Genomic DNA, 20209 nt, shown 5'->3' with positions numbered 1-20209 from the left:
ACCACCCACTGGGCTACTAATTGGTGTATACCAGCTGTGAACTGCAAAAATGCTAAAACAGCTTAGGTCCCTGGTTCCTCCTCAGCCCAAGCAAGTTTCTGTTCTGTATCTCCCTTCTTCCACCTCCACAGGAATGGTGGATCAGTTATTACTAATTGAAAGCTTGTTCCCATACTGCTGTTACTGCTCTAACATTTTCAGAAACTATCTTCAGCACCCATTTGAGGTTAGAAAATAAGCAAATAAACATGATTATTTTAGGACAAAAAAATCAATAAAGGATACAGCTCAGTAGTATTACCAAATTCAACTAAACATTCTAGATAATGCTTCTTTGCTTTCCCAACAAATCTAATTCATTCTCAGAAGACAAGACAATGTCACTGCTAAACATATCAAGCACAGTCAGAGTATGGCTCTGGAGTTATTTGGTTTTGAGTGCAAGCTCTGAAGAATGAATGCCTGAGTCCCAGCCCAGCAATGCCTTTTAACACTTCTACCAGCAAGAGCAACTTACCTGTCTCTGGGCCTATTTCCTAATCCACAACAGGGGAAGGACACTACCATCTCCTCTGTGGGATTTCCAGTACATATCAAATTGCTTGGGACAACAGAGGGTGTGCTCAGAACTGGTTCCCTTCCTACTACTGCCATTGTTTACCTATTAGAAGAGAGAAGAGCAAAGTATTTGCCAGAAAAGCACAGGAAGTTAAGACTGGATACTCATTTCAAGTAGGCATGGCCTCTAAAAGACACTGGAAAAGACACACTAGGTGCACCCTGATGCTGTATTTTATATGTACAGTTAAGAGACATTGGAAACAAAGTTGGAAGACATTGGAGAGACAGGGGAAAATTGTGAAAAACATAAGACTTAATAAGGATAAAGAACACTTACATTCTTATTTTTTGCATTTAACACCTTCCATATAAAAAACAAAAGTGGGTTTTACATAAATTAAATCAGGCAAGCTGTGTGGGAGATGAGTGAGCAAAGAATCCAAATGGAAACAGTCAGAAAATATCTATAGCTTGTCCTTCGGTGAAGCCATTAAATATGTACAACTTAGTAATCATCACAAAATGCCAATCAAAGTCCCAAGTTACTACATATCACCTTTAAGAATTACAGTCTGAAAAATTGATAACATTCAGTGCTGGTGATGGTGTGGGAAAATGGCCAAGGACAGGTTAGTGGTGGGATAAATTGGTATAGCCTTTTTATAGAATGGTTGGCTGATATCAATATTTAAAATGTAAGTGTTCTTTGACCTAGAATTCTACTTCTTACAATTTCTTAGAAGAAAGCTGATGGCTCACATATGTAATCCTAGCCAATTACGAGGGTAACTTCTGAGGCTCAAGAGTTGAAGCCAGCCTAGACAGGAAAGTCCTTGAGACTCTCATTTCCAATTAACCAGAAAAAGGCCACAAGTGGAGATATGGATCAAGAGATGGAACGCTATCCTTAAGCAAAAAAGCCAAGCAAGAGTACAAGGCCCTAAGTTCAAGCCCCAGTCCTGGTATGCACACATGTGCCCGTGTGCGCATAAACACACACACACACACACACACACACACACACGATAAACAAGGAGATATTTAGGAGAGGCACATTTGGGTGACAGATTTCCTAACAAGTAGAAAGTACATGTATAGAACTGGGTTCTCAGGAAAGACAGAGCCCAACCATAGAAGTATACCTATATCTTGGGTCCTGCTCTGGGATAAGATTAAAGCACCTTTCAGTCCTAAGATTGAGTGGAGCTTACATCAGAGACATAATACTTTTTTTTGTTATTGTTGTTAATTAGACATCACCAAATACTGTCCTCAGAAATGAATGCAAGTATCCCAGTTTCTCACCTTTTCAATCAAATCTGTAAATTTTAAGCAAAAAGATGAAACTCATGGAAAACACACAGTCATACAATGATGCTTTTTAGGTGATAAATGCGTAGTGTAGAATTCTATTTCTTAAGAAACCAAAGCACAGCAGAGATGAGTTCTATCTATTAGTTATTACCAGAATGACAGCACAAATCCCAGCCAGTGAATATCTATAGGGATACTTTGGAAACATATGTCTTAACTTTCTGAATTTGTGTATTTCCTTGAATGAAAATATACCTGCATAGTCTATAAATCAAATTTTCTCTCTACCAAGTCACAGGATGAATGTGATTCAGTGCATATGCCTAAGAGTGGTTGATTGGGAAGTAGTTTTCTTCTCTCTGAACATTGATTCACAGGGGGCAAATAGTTGGGCTTACCCACAGCTCAGCCACCCCCTAGATCTGCTTAGGCTGCTCCCCTCATTGTTTCCTCACTTGTACACTAAGGAGGACAAGGATGGTTGCCCTGCCAGGATTCAACAGAGGATTATTATTGAAATTCAAATGATCCAAGAGAACTTCAGTGGAGAATACAATGCACATTTTTAGACAACATGAATTCCTTCCTAACCACTTACATTTTTCTACCTTCTTTTCAAATATCTTGGCATCACCTGGGCTACAGAATGATAAAAATCCAGACTCACATTCCTTATATGCGGCATCTGAAGGCATGTCACAACAAATGAACAATCAATGTGCCAGGACCTTCACAAAGAGAATGGCCTGTCAGGCAAACTGTACCTTTCTAGGTCTACGGGGATGGCACACAATGGGCTACTTGATTTGCAGGCACCATTTAGAGGCACTGATGTTGGTAACTAGGCTAGCTATTACAGCACTCTATCTCTCAACCTTACTCTCACTATGGCCAAAACTGCACTGCTATTTTTGGGGTCATAGGCAAAGTCCTTATAACTGGCTTTGTGGATGAAGTCATGTCATCATCACCAGACTGTATAATGCTTTCCATCTCTATAAGCTAGAAAGTGTATTTTTCTCAAATGTTACTAAGTCTATGTTAGAGCAGTAATTTTGTTAAAATGAAAAATTCACCCTTTTAGAAAAGAATGAAAGCAGAAACATTCAGAGCAATGTGTCCAGATCCTCCATTGCAATTCCTACTGAGCCCAAAACTGGGAGAATGTGAACTGTGCCACAAATGGTCTCCTCTACTGCTGTCACACTTGCCAACTTATCACACAGTATTGCCACTTAAATGCAAAAGAACAGAGGAACAAATAAGTAACCACCATGTTGAGGTCATCTTTACTTAAATGTAGAGTATTCTGCCCATTGTGTACATTGTACTCAATCCTGTCCATGTTAGTTCTCAAGCTATTTCCTAGAAATAGTACTAGGAGAGAGCTCGAAATTCCTTTGGCTTGAGCTTGGGCTGAGTGTCTTCAAGATTTTAGATCACAAGGTAATCTTGGCAAGTATTTTCAGGAACAGAAATACCTATGTCTATGAGCCTGTGTCTATGAGGTAGCAAAAATGTCACACAGCTCTCAGAATTTACCATCTTTTTTCTTTCCTGAGTACCAGATACCCAAAGGCATGGGTTTCTGTATGCCCACATGATTTTGTAGCTGCCAGCCTGCTTTGGCATGTAGCCCGTTGGTAATAGAAATGGTAAGATTTTATTCCCTCAGCAAGAGAGGAGGGCACATCTTGATGGGTGACTTTCTCAAACTCATCCATTCTGAGTTATTATCTTCTTCACTGTACATCCAAGTAACCTCAATCTGGTTCTCATGAATATTTCCATGATGAAGGAGAACATCCCAGCCAATGCCTGGATTACTGATTACATCCTCTCACCACAGGAAGTAGGTGGATCTGTCAACCTGTGTGGACTGGAGTGGCATGGCCTAGTCTTCAAAGCATACATACCAGTGAACTGATAGGATCCACTTTGGGGCAGACACCAAGTCCCAGACCCTACAATAGCTTTGCCATCCTTTCACTGAGCCCGAATTTTTCAGAACCCCTCAAGGCTTCCATAAATTTTGTTGAATTTCCTATTTTTAACCTATATAATTTCTCATAGGACTGCAAACCTCTTTCTTCCTATATACCTTTCTTATTCTCTTTCTCCCAGCCTAGATGGGAAAGTTCATAAAGACAAAAACAATACCTTTTCAACTTATCTATCCTCATGTCTTTCAATAGTCCTGACCTATAACGGCTACTTAATATAAACATTCACTAAATGACTAAGTAATGAAATTAGTAGCTGTTGAAATATGAAGGGATCTACACAGGGTTATCCTGTGTAATTAAAATTAAAATCAATCTCATGTATTACCACATAGTCAACAAATCTCATATTTCTATGGTGGCCTGCCAATTATTCTAGGCCACAGTTTTGTATTTTGAATTCTCTCCCATTTTATAGAACAGTTCTTCTGAATGGCTTTTTCTGATATACTGAACAGCACAAAACCACAGGTGACGGAAGATGAATCCATATGTTAGGGAGATGGAGTCTGTGCACGTTACCAGGGCCACCTTGCTTGGGAAGTTCTCTAACAGTGGTAGTTTAATGGTAAAGAAGAGGTAGGAAGCAAGGCCGGGGATGCTGACTGTCCATGGAAAGGGAATGGTGGTGGGCAATCATGGTTTCCTTTCCTCTTTTCAGTACCCCTTGGCACCCTTCCCCACTGCTAGATTTATGCTTACTTTTCACAGAGATCTTGCACTTGACTGGGCTTAAAGGTAGGGTCCAACTGGGAAGAAGGACTGGTGGGAGCTGACAGTGAGCTCTTGACATTCTGTATTGAGTGCCTGCGACTCCTTCTGCGGTCAAGGTTTTGATGTTCACCCCCATTGCCACTGGAACACACACTGGCCCTCCTCCGGTCCCGGAGCCCACCAGGGGGTGGTTCTGCAGTCTCATCACCATCCTCGTGCCTTAGTGCTGCCTGAAAAAGAAGAGCATAGCCAGGGCAAGGTCAGACTTGACAGCCTTTCTCAGCCCTTGGTTCTTAGATTACATGTCAGGCCCTACTATGGATTTTGCTTTGGTCTTTTACCACAGTGAGTCTCTGCTCCACAAACAAGGTCTTTGCAATCACATGTGATCACAAAGCATGCACAGCCTCCAACTACAAGGTGCTTGCTAGTATAACTTCCTTCTGATCAAAGCGACACACAAAAGACAACTGGTAGGAGGAGGCCTGAGAAATTTCTGTCACTGTCTGAAATCTATTTGTATTAATTAGCTTTCTACTGCTGTGCCTACATACCTCAAAAAGCCAATTAAAAAGAGAAAAAATTATTTTGATTCATATCTAGGGGTTTTAGCTCATAGGTGGCTGACTATTGCTTTATAACTCATGGGCAAGGCCATAACATCATGGTAGAATAGCCCAGTAGAGGAAAGCTGCTCACTGCATGGCAGCTAAGAAGCAGAGAGAACAGGAAGTAGCCAAGAACAACACATACTCAATGACCTACTTCTTCCAGCCAGGTTACACCTCCTAGTTTCTATCATCTTCCACTAATATCTTTAAATTGTGAATCCATCAATGGATTAACCATTAATTGGATCAGAGGCTTCATGGTTTAATCATCTCTCAATAACTGGATCTCTAAAGCTGGGGACCAAGTCTTTAACACTTGGGCCTTCAAAGGAAATGTGTCATATCTAAACCGTGTCACTAATTTATCCTTGGATTCAGCTTTTCTGTTTAATGGGGCTTTCATCTTTCCTTAGCCTCCCACAGTTCTCTGTTCTAGGAGGCAGAGAAGCTGGATGGAAGGCATGCTTAATTATTTCTGAGCTGTTTGTCCTATGCTCAGGGGAGTATAGAAGAGGCAGGAACCATAAGATCCAGGAGAACAGGAGGTAGCTTCCCCAGATTAATGTTTTTGAGATCAGCACTTTTTTTTTTAGTCCTGGGCCTTGGACTCAGGGCCTGACACCTTTCCTGGCTTCTTCCCGCTCAAGGCTAGCACTCTGCCACCTGAGCCACAAAGCCCCTTCTGGCCGTTTTCCATATATGTGGTGCTGGGGAATCGAACCGAGAGCTTCATGTGTAGGAGGCAAGCACTCTTGCCACTAGGCCATATTCCCAGCCCCAAGAGATCAGCACTTTTTGAGATCTTTTTGTTTCAGCACTGTGACTGTTCAATTCCAAAAACATGGCTGATTTGCTCTTTCAATTTCCCTCAGCTACCCTCAGCACCTGGTTTGCTGGGCCAGCTTTAAAGCTTGCATAATCAGACAAATTGCATATACAGCCACAAAAATATACGGTAGAAACAGATCTCTAGAATAAATAATTTTTTCCTTAAAAGTGGTACATTACTGCACAGAGAATAATTAGCATGTACTTTGCCACTTGAGCTTTCGTAGAGAAACCTGAACCAATTGACAGACACTATACTCTTCTCCCCCAGCCTTTCTCCAAAGGATGTTTTAGTCCCTTGTCTAGTTGGTGCCTCCTACAGAGGCCCAGTCTGTCCAGCTCTTGACCTCTCATCCCCAAGATTCTCACCTTCATTTAGAACCCCCAGTCTGTCTGGTTAAGGAACTATCCCCTGAACCCCTCCCTCAGGAAGCCAGCTCCACTCCTCAGCCTTAGGCTATACTCATCTGCATTTCCCACTTCTTAGATTTTGATGCCTATGTTCTCTAAAGCTTCACAGTAAAAAGAGTATCAGCTTCGGTGTTTAACAAGACATTTGAGTGTGTACTATGGTTATGACCCATACACCTAGAAAAACAAACAGTCCAGCACTTGAAAGTTGGTGATGAGAATAGCATGTAAAGTATCGAGGAAAAGAAATCTCTGTGTATGGTCCTCTAGAAATGACTGTTGTACTCTGTACCAGAATCATTTCAAAATGGACCAGAGACTTCAATGTAAGAACAGATACCATGAAAATATTACAGAATGGGGCTCCTAGACATGGGTCAAAATTTCCTAAGTAAAGATCTTGAATCACAACAAATCAAAGAAAGACTGGATAAATGGGATTGCACCAAATTGAAGAATTTCTGCATGGCAAAAAACATAGTTATCAAGAAAAATAGAAAGTCCACAAAATGGGAGATCTTTACTAGCTATGCATCAGAGAAGGACCTCATATCTAAAATATACTTAGAACTCAATTAACTGCCCTCTAAGCAAATCCTCAAAGAAACAACAAGTGAATTAAAGAGAGATTTCTCAGAAGAAAAGGTAAGAATGGGCAATAGACATATGAAGAGATGTTCTGTCCATAAAAGAAATGCAAATCAAAACAACATTGATATTCCAACTCACCCCAGTTAAAATGGCCATTATCAAAAAAACTGACAATAACAGATGCTGTCAGGGAATGCTACTATACTGTTGGTGGGAGTGTAAACTCGTTCATCCTCTCTGGAAACCAGTATGGAGGTTCCTCAAAAGACTAAACAGAGAGCTTCCCTAGGATCCAGCAATCCCATTCCTGGGCATTTATCCAATTGACCACAAACCAGGCCACACTAAAGCCACCAGCACAACTATGTTCACTGCAGCATTGTTTACCATAGGGAAAATATGGAATCCACCCAGATGCACCTCAATGGACAAATGGGTAAAGAAAATGTATATATACACAATGGAATTCTATACTTCCACCAGAAAGAATGACATTGCCCCATTTGTAAGAAAATGGAAAGATTTGGAAAAAGATTATATTAAGCAAAGTAAACCAGACCCAAAGAAACATAAGTTGCATGGTTTCCCTCACTTGTAATAATTAGAATATGCCTATAAATCTACAAGTAAATCCAGCAGACAGTAAAAGACAAAAAATACACTTGGACATGATAAATTAAAGAGGACTCTAAACGTTTACACAGTGAGGCCAAAGGATAATATTCTTAGGAGAGGATCACCAGCACTCAGTAGCTCAATAGCTCAATAGCTAGGTGCATATGATCATATTAAATGATGTTTATCTGTCTTGGGGATGTTAAGGGGGGTACAGAAAGGGTGGGACAAAGCATGAACAAATGCAGCAGTGATACTCTTTATAGACACCACATTGAAAATGAACTATACAACTTGGGGGGAGAGAAAAAACTGGGAGAAAGTGAGGGAAGGGGTGACCCTATGCAAAAGAAATGTACTCACTGCCTGACTTATGTAACTGTAACCTCTCTGTACATCATCTTGACAATAACAAATATATATATATATATATATATATATACACACACACATATACACACACATACACACACACACTAAAAAAAGAAAGAAATGATGGTTACGTCTCTACCCAGGTCAGATGAAATGGTCTATGATGATCATAAATTCCTCCATTACACAGAAAGAACACATAAGGCCATCTTCAGTGCTTGGGCCAGACTCAAGTCCAACAGCCTCTTTTAGATTTAGCAACTAATTTGTCAGTTCTCTAGCCTTGTGCACCTTGTACAAGTGAGTAGATTAGTTCTTCTAGTGAGAAAAGTGAGGAACAATGTAAAGCTAAGCATGCCATGCTGCCCTACTGTAACTATATGGACAGAAAACTTGAGCACAAAATCAATTGCCCTATGTCTAAAGTTTTCACACTTGTGAAAACAAGCTCACACTTGTGAGGCTGGTTGAGACCAAGCCAGGCTGGCCACTTCTATCCCAGTTCATAGGGTCCTATGGGCACCTGAGACAGCCTGTAATCAGGACACTGATTCATTACCCCACATCACCCCACACTTTCAGATGAGATGGACTCAGTGGAACCTATGTGACAGATGCATGTCATAATAAGCTGTCAGGTATTATAAGGGCAATTTAATGGTTCTTGACTGTTTTATTCCACCCCAGAATCTGCCAATCAAAAATAATTTTCAGGCAAGAACTGGTTAAGAGTTCATCAAAAGGTCTATCTTTCTCCACAGAAATTGTGTTTCTTAGACAGTCCTTATGCAAGAACTGAAAATGAAATTATGCATTTGGTTATGCTCATTTGTCATCTCAACTTTAAAATTTTCACATGGCATTATGTAGGGAAAGTTTGAAAAATATCGTACATCTAGCCAAGGACCACATTTTTGAATATTTCTAGTCAATTATTTTTTTCCCTTCACTTCTGATATAAAAATTCTAGGCCATGTGAACTTTCTCTGACCTGAAGAACCGATTCTGCTTCTTATTAAGCACATATTTGGGATGATAAGGTTAGTGCCTAAAGTAGAGTTCAGATATTTCTAATTCCTTGTCTAACCTCAGAGACCCAAGGATCAAATAACATTCTGCTCCAGTTCTTTCCAGAGAGGCACACAGCATGTGCATGAAGTAAATTCAAAGGAAGACCATCAGAAAGTTTAAGTGAGAAGAAAAGTCTAAATTATCAAGGCAACAACCTCAAGTAGAGTTCATTTAGAGCTTTCTCAAGTTCAGATCTTTAACAAACACCTATCTCCAGGAAGGAAGGAAGTTAAAGGAAAGAAAAAGAAAAAAGAAGAAAGTGGTGAGGAAGTGACGCTTTGCTCTTGATCATCAGGGATAATGCACTACAGAATTGCAGCTGGCATTTTCTTATATCTTCAACTTTATAACAATTCCAGAACCAGTGGCTGATGATATCAGGAGATACTCCATGTCCACATATAGGGATAGTCACATTTCCTTTCTCTCTCTGCCACACCCCCCCCGCCCCGTGTGTGTCTATGTTTGTGTCTGTATGTGTGTATGTATGTTAGTACTAGAGCTTATGCTTGGGGCTTGTATTCTGTTCAGCTTTTTGCTCACAGCTGAAATAACAGTATCAAGTTTTTGTCTACCTGAGCTGTCTTTGAGTTGAAATTCTCAGCTCTCAGCCTCCTGAGTAACGAGGATTATAGGCATGAGTCATTGCTACCTGCCTGAAGTTCTTCAGACACTAGACTGTACTGTAGTTTAGAGTCACTAAGAATTAGAAAATACCTAGAGAGAACGGCACTACAAATGCATTATATGTATGCTCTGGAGGAATGCAGAGTGAGGGAATGCGGAGTGAGAGTGAAAGCCTGTGCTGAAAGGACTGAGCACCCCTAAATGATGGAGTGATGCATTTGCTGGGTCCCTCATGGAATATCTTGCCTTTTGAAATGCTGCTCTCTTTTGAAGAGGTGCAGGTTAATCTTCTAAAGACACATGGCCCAGCCAAATTCCTGGCCTGGTAAATGGAGCCATCTTAGACCAGCCAGCCCCACCAAGCCACAAGAAAGCTCCAACCACCTTAAACTCTCCCAGTAACCCAGCCCATACTCCTGACCCATACAATTATGCTCAGTGACTATTGTTTTAGGCCACAACATTTTGGAGTATTTGTTATGCTACAAGAGGTAACAGATACATAATTTTTATTTTCTATGAAATGGAAGAATCTTAAGAGACTGAACTTATTTAGTCCTGAAACTAAGAGAGTTATTTCTCAACATTAAAATCGTCTTAAGATGCCTTTCTTCTTACAGAAACCACATTTTCAACACTGAGAGAACACATAACCTGACAAAAGATTTTCATTTTAGCAATTATGTAGATGAAAAATCGTAAGAGGCTATAAAAATCAAATGAATTTAATTAAACATGGATCAAATCACCTTTCTGAAATGGAATTAAATTACATGAAATTGGGCCTGTCCCTAGAAAGTCCAAGACATATGGCTACCAGACAACGTGAGGAGGAATCCTAGAAGTCCACCCAAGTTGTCTGCCTGCACTTGACAGCATTAAGTCTTTTGTAAGAAAATACTGGCTCGGTGTGTAGCCTTTCTTATTGCCCCTGCTTCTACTGAAGTTGGCTGTCCTGTAAATATTTTTTCTATGCATTAACTTCCAGAAAGGAATGAAGATTCTGTCTAAAGCACTCAGTTGTCATTCTGAGTTATTACTCAGAGCATCTGTCTATGAAGGTGACTGCTTTCATTCTGAACCACACCCTTCCTTCAAGCCAGCATCTGGCAAGTGCTGTCATGAAATGTGTGGTGTTTGAAGGAGATTTGCATCCAAGCACTTTTTAAGCTCAGGGAAGCTGTTCTGCTATTTCTGCCTGGGGCTAGGAAGAGACAAAGGTCATGTGACTTGGGGTAGCTCAAAGGGAAGCAGGCAAGCTTGTGTTAGCACTGGTGGACAGAGGTGTGAATGCAGATGAGGCGTGATCATAGATGAGGTGCTCTGGGATGGGTTATGAACGATGTTGGGGTGTGAGGAGAATGGTAGGAAGCCTTGCCAAAGAAGGCTTTGTGGAGAAGGTGACATCTCAGGGGACTTCTGAAGGAGGAGCAGGTGTTTGCCAGCTGGAAGATATTTAAAAAAACACCAGCCTGCGCAAAGAGAATGGGCAAAGGACAGCTCCCAAGAGGTCCTGCCTTTTATGTCTAAGAAACAAGAGAAGCTGAGAGCTGCTGAAATTTCAGAGGCCTTGGGGAGTAATGGAGACAAGCCACAGAGGCCCAGATATATGGCTGGTGTAGAGCCTTGTTTGAACATGAAAGAATTTGGGTTTCATCCTGCTGGTCATGGCAAGATTTGTTCATCTGTTCATTCATTCATTCTGTTTGCTTTCCTTAAACATAAATGGCATAAGCAAACTGAAATTTTAGGAGGGCTGCCTTGTCAGAGATGGTCTTTTGGGACAAGGCCCCTGCAAGATGCAGGTTCTATACAGACTGCTTGGCCAGTACCTACACCTGTGGCCACCCAAAATCCTTTCAGCCCCCTACATATGCCTAGCTGATCCTACTCTAGTGCTCTCTCTTCCTTCATTTTCTGTTTTTAGGGAATCACCTAAGATGGGCTTCTTTGTCCCTGCCTCAGTTTCTCCACCTTGTTCTGTGCTTTTTTCTTCACAGACATGCTGAGTTCTGGATTCTTTGCTTCTCATATATTCGATCACACACTACCAGAATGTACATGCCCTTGGGGTGCTGGTCTTCTGTGTTTCATATCCTGCTGTACCCCCAGGGCTCAGAATAATAATGCCAGTCATTTAGTAGATCTTCAATGAGGTTTTATTAAATGAACAAACTGATGCACACTTGACTGAATCAGAAGATATTGTAATAGTCAAGGCCAAAAATCATGAAGGATAAAGCTAAGGGAATGAAGATACAAATGGAGAAAAAAGTACAGTTTTCAACAATTAAATTTCTCTATATAGGGGCACAGGAATGAGAAAGGAGTTTCAGACAGCTTTAGGTTTGTAATTTTAAGACTCTACTATTGATAAATGTGGAAAAGTGAAAAGATTGTACAGGATTTTTGTTCTAATCATGGAAGGAAAATAAGGACTGCTGCATTTCATGTGTGGCTTTCAGGTAGATGTGTGTCAGGCATAGTACCCTAGAACCATCGATAGCTTTCTTTACTGCCATTTAACTTCCAGGAGAATAGGCTATTTTTTTTTTTTTTTTGTCGGTTGTGGTGCATGAACCCAGGGCCTGGACACTGTCCCTGAGCCTCTTTTTTGCTTAAGGCTAAAGCTCTACCACTTGAGCCATACCACCACTTCCAGTTTTTGAGTGGTTTATTGGATATAAGAGTCTTGAGGGGACTTCTCTGCCCAGGCTGGCTTTGAACTGCAATCCACAAATCCTAGCCTCTTGAGTAGCTAGGATTACAGGCCTGAGCCACCAGTGCCCAGCCAGAATTGGCTATTTTAACTGAAAAATAGGTGTTTGCAGGAAGCAAGGACAGGTCTTTTACATGTGCTCCAGGAGATATATGCAATATAGAGCACCAAATGAATGAAAAAATATCAGATAAGAAGGTAGGCAGAGAAGCAATCCTTCATGAGCCTTGGAAGAAAGTATCGAGGTGAATCGTAGGCTGGTAATAGAGAGGTGGTCTCCTAAGGACAAACCAACATTGAGAAGGAGGAAAGAAAGAAGGACAGAGGAACAGAGTCAGTGGAGGACCATAAGAGGGAACAAGCAGAGAGGTACTCTGGTGATATCCAGACACGTACTGTACTCACCAGGAGCCATATGCTAGAGTCATCAGGAATTCTTTCATGATGTTAGTACAGTAATGCTTACACAAATAAAGGTACAGTAATGGTGAAGGGGGAAGGAAAGGGTGCTCCAGACTAACCTTAGAAAGTCTGCTACCCAAAACCTAAACATAAATATCAAATGGAATTACAATTTTTTTTTTGCCATACTAGAGTTTTGTCACAAGGCCTTAAGGTTGCCAGGCAAGCACTCTACTCCTAATTCTTGATTCCAGCTTATTTTTCATGCTAGTTATTTCTGAGATACAGTCCCACTTTCTGCCAAGTCACACACTTCAACCATGCTAAGAAAACTGCTGCCATAATGCTCAAATAGTGCATAAAAAGTACATAAATGAAAATCTTCACTGTAACAACATTCATAATTGCCAATTCTTAGAAATGATGTAAATCTTACCAAAAAACCCCAGATGACGGTTTATATGTGTTATAGTAAATAAAGGCACACGGATAGAATTTTTTGGTGCTTGAACTCAGGGCCATGCACTGTCCCTGGGCTTTTTTTGTTTTTGTTTTTAATTCATGGTTGGCTCTTGAGCCATACCTCCAGTCTGGCATTTTTGTCAATTAAATGAAAATGGAGTCTTTTGGATTTTTCTGCTCAGGCTGGATTCAAATTTCAATGGTCAGATCTCTGCCTCTGAGCTAGCTAGGATGACAGTTGTGAGGCACTGGCACCCAACTACAGACAGAAATTTTCAAGTCCACAGGCCAAGATGCCTGACACGAAACAAACCAACTGTCTTCAGTGTGTGACCTGTGAAGTTGCCCAAGGCCTACATTTAGAAGAGACTTCCTTTGCTCTCCTGAAATCTTATTACTTGTATCTGTCAAGTTCTGTTGTATGAGTGGACTCCATGGAATACATGCAGGAGTGGAGGCGACAGGTAGAATACATGTCTTCCAATTTTGTTGTTCAGGGACATAGATTCAAGTAGACTCCTAAGGCCTAAGCATTAGTAAAACACACAACTGAGTTATTAGTAGAGTCATCAACAGCCTTGAGAACCATACATTTGAAGCACAAATGCAAAGAGATGACCACCCAAGAAGCCCTGCCATATCCATTCTTCTCATGTTATTATCTCATGTTAGCCAACCACATACACTGACATAAAGACATGGGACAAAAGGACAAGACACAGTAGCCCAAAGTCCCTTGTCCTTTCAGCACTTCCTTAGTCATCAATAAGATGAAGGCAGTGTTGCTGGCAGAAGGTACACATACCAAAAAGTAACATAAAAAGTAAGTTAATTTTGGTGAGGCACTAGTGGCTCAGGCCCATATTCCTAGCCACAGGAGGCTGAGATGTGAGGATCATGGTTCAAAGCCAGCCCAGAAAGAAAGTATATGAAACACCATCTTCAATAAGCTATTCAGAAAAAGCCAGAAGTGTCGCTGTGGCTCAAGTGGTAGTGTGCTAGCCTGGAGCAAAAGAAGCTCAGGGATAGTGCCCAGGCCCTGAGTTCAAGCTCCAGGATGGGCATGTGTATGCACGCATGCATGCGCACGTGCACACACCCACACCCACAGTTAATTTTGTACCTATTTTGGTAAGAATTATCTATGTACAATTTTGCTGATTTTTACACAAAAGTTAAAACACTCTTACATTTGTACTTTCAACTGACAGTAAACAATATAAAGATGAGCAGCAAACCCATGCTAATAATTTTAGATTTTAGAATTTCTTTCCTTTTGACATAACATAGCAAAAAAACCATAACAAACAAAAATATGAGGGAAGCCACCTTAACAAGCCATGAGAGACCAAAGAAGAAAGTTACTTAATATCATAAAAAATTCCAGCTGGGTGCCAATGGCTCACACCTATAATTCTAGCTACGTAGGAGGCTGAGATCTGAGGACTGCAGTTCAAAGCCAGCACGGGTAAAAAAGTTCCCACGAGACTCTTATCTCCAATTAACTACTCAAAAACAAACAAAAAAACGCCCAAAAGTGTACTGTGGCTCAAGTAGTAGAGACCCTGGCCTTGAGCACAAAGAGGCTCAGGGACAGTGCCCAGACCTTGAGTTCAAACCCTACAACCAAAAGAACCCCAAAAATTCCCAGAGTGGCTCTGAGCTACTACACTGCACTAACCCCTACAAATTATGCAGCTTATCTGTTTCCCTTTCTCCTTTTACCCTTTCTCTTTCCCCTTGCTCCATTTTGCTGAAGTAAAAGTACTGCTGATATAAGGCATATTCTTGAAAATAAAATTGCTCCAAGCTCCTGGAAGGTTTGTCAAACACAGACTGCTAAGGTCCACTCTCAAAGTTCCTGATTCAGGAGATCTGGAAGTGGGGAGGGGGCTGAGAATTTGCATTTCTGGCAAATTCCCTCTGATGTGACAGCTCTGTACCACACTCAGAACCCTGGTCTAGAGCATGCACGAAGGACATCGGCTTTTGACATGTGCTGAAGTGCATGGTGTCTGTTACCTCATAAATACTGAATTGCTCCACCAACTCCAGGTCAGTCCCTTTCTTGTTCAAGTGTCTCTGGGACACGGCAGCAATACCCAGCTCCTCCAGACAGTCCACCACATCGTAGAAGGCATCTTGATCAGGTAATCCTGACAATGTCTAGAAGAGAAGAATCAGACACAGAAACAACTTAAGAGTCTGTCATGTGACTCTGAATGTGTCAGCCAGTGGTCTCAAATTATAACACTGTGGAACAATGCCAAAGCGATGGAAATTTCACTTGTGAATAAAACCCTCCTTGGTTTGGTAGGCAGAATGAACCACAACATTCTCTCCTCCTTGTACACATGCTACGTGATCCCCTCCCCTTGAGCATGGGTGGGATCCCATGGGTGGGATTACACACCCGATTAGGTCAAGTATGCCTCAAAGTGAAGGAATTTTGTATACTGCATTAAGGTTTCAATCACTTAAGATAAACAAAAGGGAGGATTGCCTAGGGGAGAACTGAGTAGTAAATCATTTAAAAGAGGGCTTAACATTCGTAAGGAAATAGAAAAACTTCAGAAAAAATCATATTCAGTGAAGTGAGTCAGCCCCAAAGAAACATAGGCTCCATGGTTTCCCTCATTGGTAATAATTAGTGTACACTAGGATAGTCCTAGCAGAGGATCGCAATAGCTCAGGAGCTATGTACATGTGATCATATAAGATGAACCTAAGCTAAATGAACTCCAAAATATGGAAACAAGAGGTTTTTCATTGTTGTTATTATTTTTAATGTACTATGTGAAATTATTTCTTTTTTCTGTTTTTTCCCCCCTATGGTTTAGCCCCTGCTGTCACTGTACTTGATTTTGGTACCTTGGGTATTGTCTATATGTTTACCTGAATTAGAGAAGGAAAAGGGAACATCAAAATGGTGGGACAAAGGATAAAGGGTGAACCAACCCAACAGCGATACTCAGAAGACAATATGTAGAAAATTAACTGTACAACTGGGAGGGGAGGACTGGAGAGAAGAGGAGGTAGGAGAAAAACAAGGGAGGGAGTAACAAGTATGATAAGAAATTACTCACTACCTTCTTACATATGTAACTGTAACCCCTCTGGATATCGCCTTAACAATATCATTCATTTTTTTTTTAAAAAGAGGGCTTAGGTCTTATGTTCAGAAACTGACGATTATCATTCTGGCTTCAAAAAAGGAGCAAGATGCCTTTAGCTCTACAGATATAAGGAAATTAATTCTGCCATCAACCATGAGGTCTAAAGAGGACCCTAAGCCTCCAGGGGAGTCCAGCCCTGATTCACAATGTGACTGAAGCCTTGTGAAGCCTTGTGAGACCTTGAGACCATGCAGGTGGGTTACAACTGGACTTCTGCTCCAGGAAACAGTGAGATGATCAACGTGCTTTACTCTAGGATGCTAAGCTTGTCATCATCTGCCACATGGAAATAGAAAACTCATGTACAACATGCTTAGACAATGACAACCCTAATAGGGTTATAACAGTTTAAATTCAAAGAGCCTCCCTCTCTTTGGTGTATGAAACTCAGGGAAACAACTAATTTTTTTTTCAAATTTTTATTATCAAACTGATGTACAGAGAGGTTACAGTTTCATACGTTAGGAAACAACTAATTTTAAAGCAGCAACTAAGAAACAAAAAGATAGAAAGAAAAAGTGGACTTCTCTTTTAATTCAACCTCTCTTCCAAGGGGGAGAACATCTCAGACTAGATTCCTGATCAGAACTGGAAAAAGCCTTGGTATTTATTATAAGCTTTTGGTTTTACAAGTGAGGGAAATGAAGGTAGGAATAGGGAACAGAGTTGCCACAGTCACCTGGAAGTAACTGAAAAGTGAGCCATTAGTTACTAAGAACCAGATAAAGCTCCAGCTTGGAGCTTCCATTCTGGTCTCCTTTCCATACACACTCCTGCATTCTACACAGGTTATTTTAGCCTTGAATCTCAGGCATTGCTCTTTATTCCCTACTCCTTTAACTACTTTTTAATTTCTAAGAACACTATATACATTTCAAAGTTATTTTAAGCATGCTAAATTGGCTCAACAGATATTAAGACCAACATTCCATAAAGACAATCCATTTTGAGGCTATCAATACTCGAATAAACATCTCTAGGCATAACCCAAATAATAGCTTTTAACCTTTTATGCTGAGCAAAGAGGACACAAGATGACTAAGATGAGAAACAAATGAAAAGAGGATCTTGTGATAATTACACAGGCGCTCCAATAAGGACACCAGGAGGAGACTGTAAGTGGGCGCTCACATGTGTGCCTATGTGTGAAAGCACATGCCAGTGCCTGTCACACCACAGTGGCAATCAACATGGCATTACCAGGTAATTACTGTCAAATGAGCAGCCCTCTACTCCACGCACTAGTTGGAAAATCATGTACTCATTCAAAGAATTCTATCATTACCACAATCTCATCTGCTGGTTTTAATAAAAACGCTAGAATTTTGTAAAGAATGGCAGGAGAGGGAAACAGCATATGAGTCCTGAGCACAGGGGACCATGAGAGATGCCCTGATGGCAATATGCACAACTTAAGAAGGTGACAGCAAGTCAACATTTTGTATTAAAGCTTTCCTCATAGCATTTGTAGCTAGCAGGAACCAAACAGTGTTGTTTTCTCTTGCTTTCTCCACTCCCCTCCTTCCTTCTTTACTTCCTCCAGCCCCAGTCAACTGAAGTTCTTTTACTCCCAAGTTTCCAGAACATTAATATCCTAAGACCTAATCTCTGCTGCCTTAGTGAATCCAACCATAAAGGGTGCAGAGGCAAGGGTTGCTAATAAATAACTAAACAGCTCTATGTATAAAACTGAATAGACTTAGGGAGCCCTTGTTCAATAATAGGGCTAGAACCAAGGGTGCTGAGGTCATTTGTCATTTACACTGAAACCATGGACTCAAGCCAAGACTGTGGCGCTGCAGCTTTGATGACTAGCTGTAGAGGAGATCACTGTTCTTCCTCCACAAACAAATACAGCTTCTTTTTCTGTCTGCGCAGGAGGAAAACACAAGCTCAAGACATCATGCACCTATTTTTGACTGCTCAGTTACTTTCACCTCCCTCCCACCTGTCCCTGGGCACCTCCACCCAGTTCTGCACTGTTGGCCTCACTTCTACGTTGTTGGCATCTGGCAGCTTTCCAGTCCTCCTGGGGTCCAGGTGCCATGTGGGAATGCTCTAAATTAGCCCAAAGTATCCTACTGTGTTACTCTCACCCTGCATCGACCTTGTTGTCCTAGTCTATAGGGTGATCCATACCCGAGCCCCATAGGTGGGGTTTCTTACTGGGAGGGAGGTCAGGGCAGGGCATTATCTGTCCCATTTTACTTTGCAGGGTGCGATAAATTTTGAAGATCCCTCAGAACTTCTAAACATGGGTAGAAATGAAGCTGGGGTTGGGAATGGAGGTAGTGAATCTGTTAATGTTTATGTTTATCAAAGAGAATAATTAACTTCAGTCTCATAACCCAAGGCAGGCTAGGAGTTATTGCCCTTGTTTTGTCATGAAAATGCCATTTTTTAGCCAGGTATTGGTGGCTTACTCCTGTAATCCTAGCTTCTCTGAAGGCTGAGTTCTGAGCATCTCAATTAAAAGTCAGTCCAGGCAATAAAGTCCATAAGATTCTTATTTCTGATTAACCACCAAAAAGCTAGAAATGGAGCTATGGCTCAAGTGGTAGAATGCTAACTTTGAGCAAAAAAACAACAACAACACCTCAAGGACAGGCTTCAGGGCCCATGTTCAAGCCCCTGGACTGGCATGCACATACATACATAAATATGTACATACTTAAATGCATTTTTTGTAATTTTAAATTACTTCATCATCATTTATTTTGTTGAAATCAATATTCATTAGTAACCACTGAACTTGAAATATAATTTCCCACATTTCAAAGTCTACCTCCACCCCAGACTCCCATTATCATTTCAGTTTGATATTCTGCTTTATATCTTGTAGTATTTTATTCAATGAGCTTTAACCTTTATGCCAATTCGACCAAAACAAAAACTCAGTGTGAGTGACAGCAGTCTGTTGACTTTTTAAGGAAAGGTACATTTAAGGAACCTCTTGCAGAATTTTCGTGGACTTCTAGGCAAAATAACAAAGAATGATGCCAAGCTGCCAGAAGAGAAGGAGCAAGTGAGGAATTCCTGGACATTAGATGCATCATGCTGGCCAGAAGATGATGACACGTACTGGGGCTGTGCCACAGACTGGCAAACAGAGTGCCCATGAGCTGCTCACGGCCTAAGACTAGCCAGGCCTGGCCTCTACCAATAAAATAATGGATAAAGCTCAACCAGTGATACTGGGCAAGAGTGAAATTTCCATTTTTACTAAATTCAGTATTTCATAAAACAAGGCCAATGACTGGAAAGGACAAAAACAGATCAAGTTAATTTTTTTTAAATAAAAAATTGCTTCAAATGACATGGAAAAATAAGCTCACTGATAGATTTTAAAATAAAAGCAGCATTCTTAAGGTTAACCATCAGAAAATTTGTGTTCATTTCCCTTCAGGGATATATCAGGGTTTTCTGTGATCTCATCAAGCAAATATTTCATTAAAAAGTACTCATCAGTATCACCTGGGAAAGAAGTATTACTATTTCACTATGTGTTTGTAAGTTTGATTAAGGTCTTTCCTCTTGTGACTGAGTTCTTTCTTCATTCACTCAGAAGAGTATCTTTGTTCTGTGTTTCAACAGGTAATTCCCTAATTTGTTATTTGCCTTCAGATATAATTTTGATTTTTATTCTATAAACAAAACCAGCTACAATTTAGTGCAATGACTTTTTCTTTCATCCTCTCTTGTGGAACCTTTCATATTGGTTTTATTATTTAA

The 20209-nt window shown here is 40.7% G+C and overlaps 1 protein-coding gene across 5 annotated transcripts in view; it reads right to left on the bottom strand.

The window, feature by feature from the left end:
* Fhod3 (formin homology 2 domain containing 3) overlaps window positions 1-20209 on the bottom strand; it is a 401480-nt gene that overhangs the window by 127227 nt on the left and 254044 nt on the right. For all 5 annotated transcript variants that reach the window (XM_048363540.1, XM_048363541.1, XM_048363537.1 and 2 more), the window contains exons 9-10: window positions 15324-15467; window positions 4581-4822 (exon numbers count right to left, since the gene is read on the bottom strand). In XM_048363540.1, coding sequence (XP_048219497.1) covers window positions 4581-4822; window positions 15324-15467 — 386 coding nt within the window. The remainder of the gene's footprint in view (window positions 1-4580; window positions 4823-15323; window positions 15468-20209) is intronic.

The sequence above is a fragment of the Perognathus longimembris genome, chromosome 15 (genome assembly GCF_023159225.1).
Source record: "Perognathus longimembris pacificus isolate PPM17 chromosome 15, ASM2315922v1, whole genome shotgun sequence".
Taxonomy (NCBI): Eukaryota; Metazoa; Chordata; class Mammalia; order Rodentia; family Heteromyidae; genus Perognathus; species Perognathus longimembris.
This window is presented reverse-complemented; position numbering and strand designations above follow the sequence as displayed.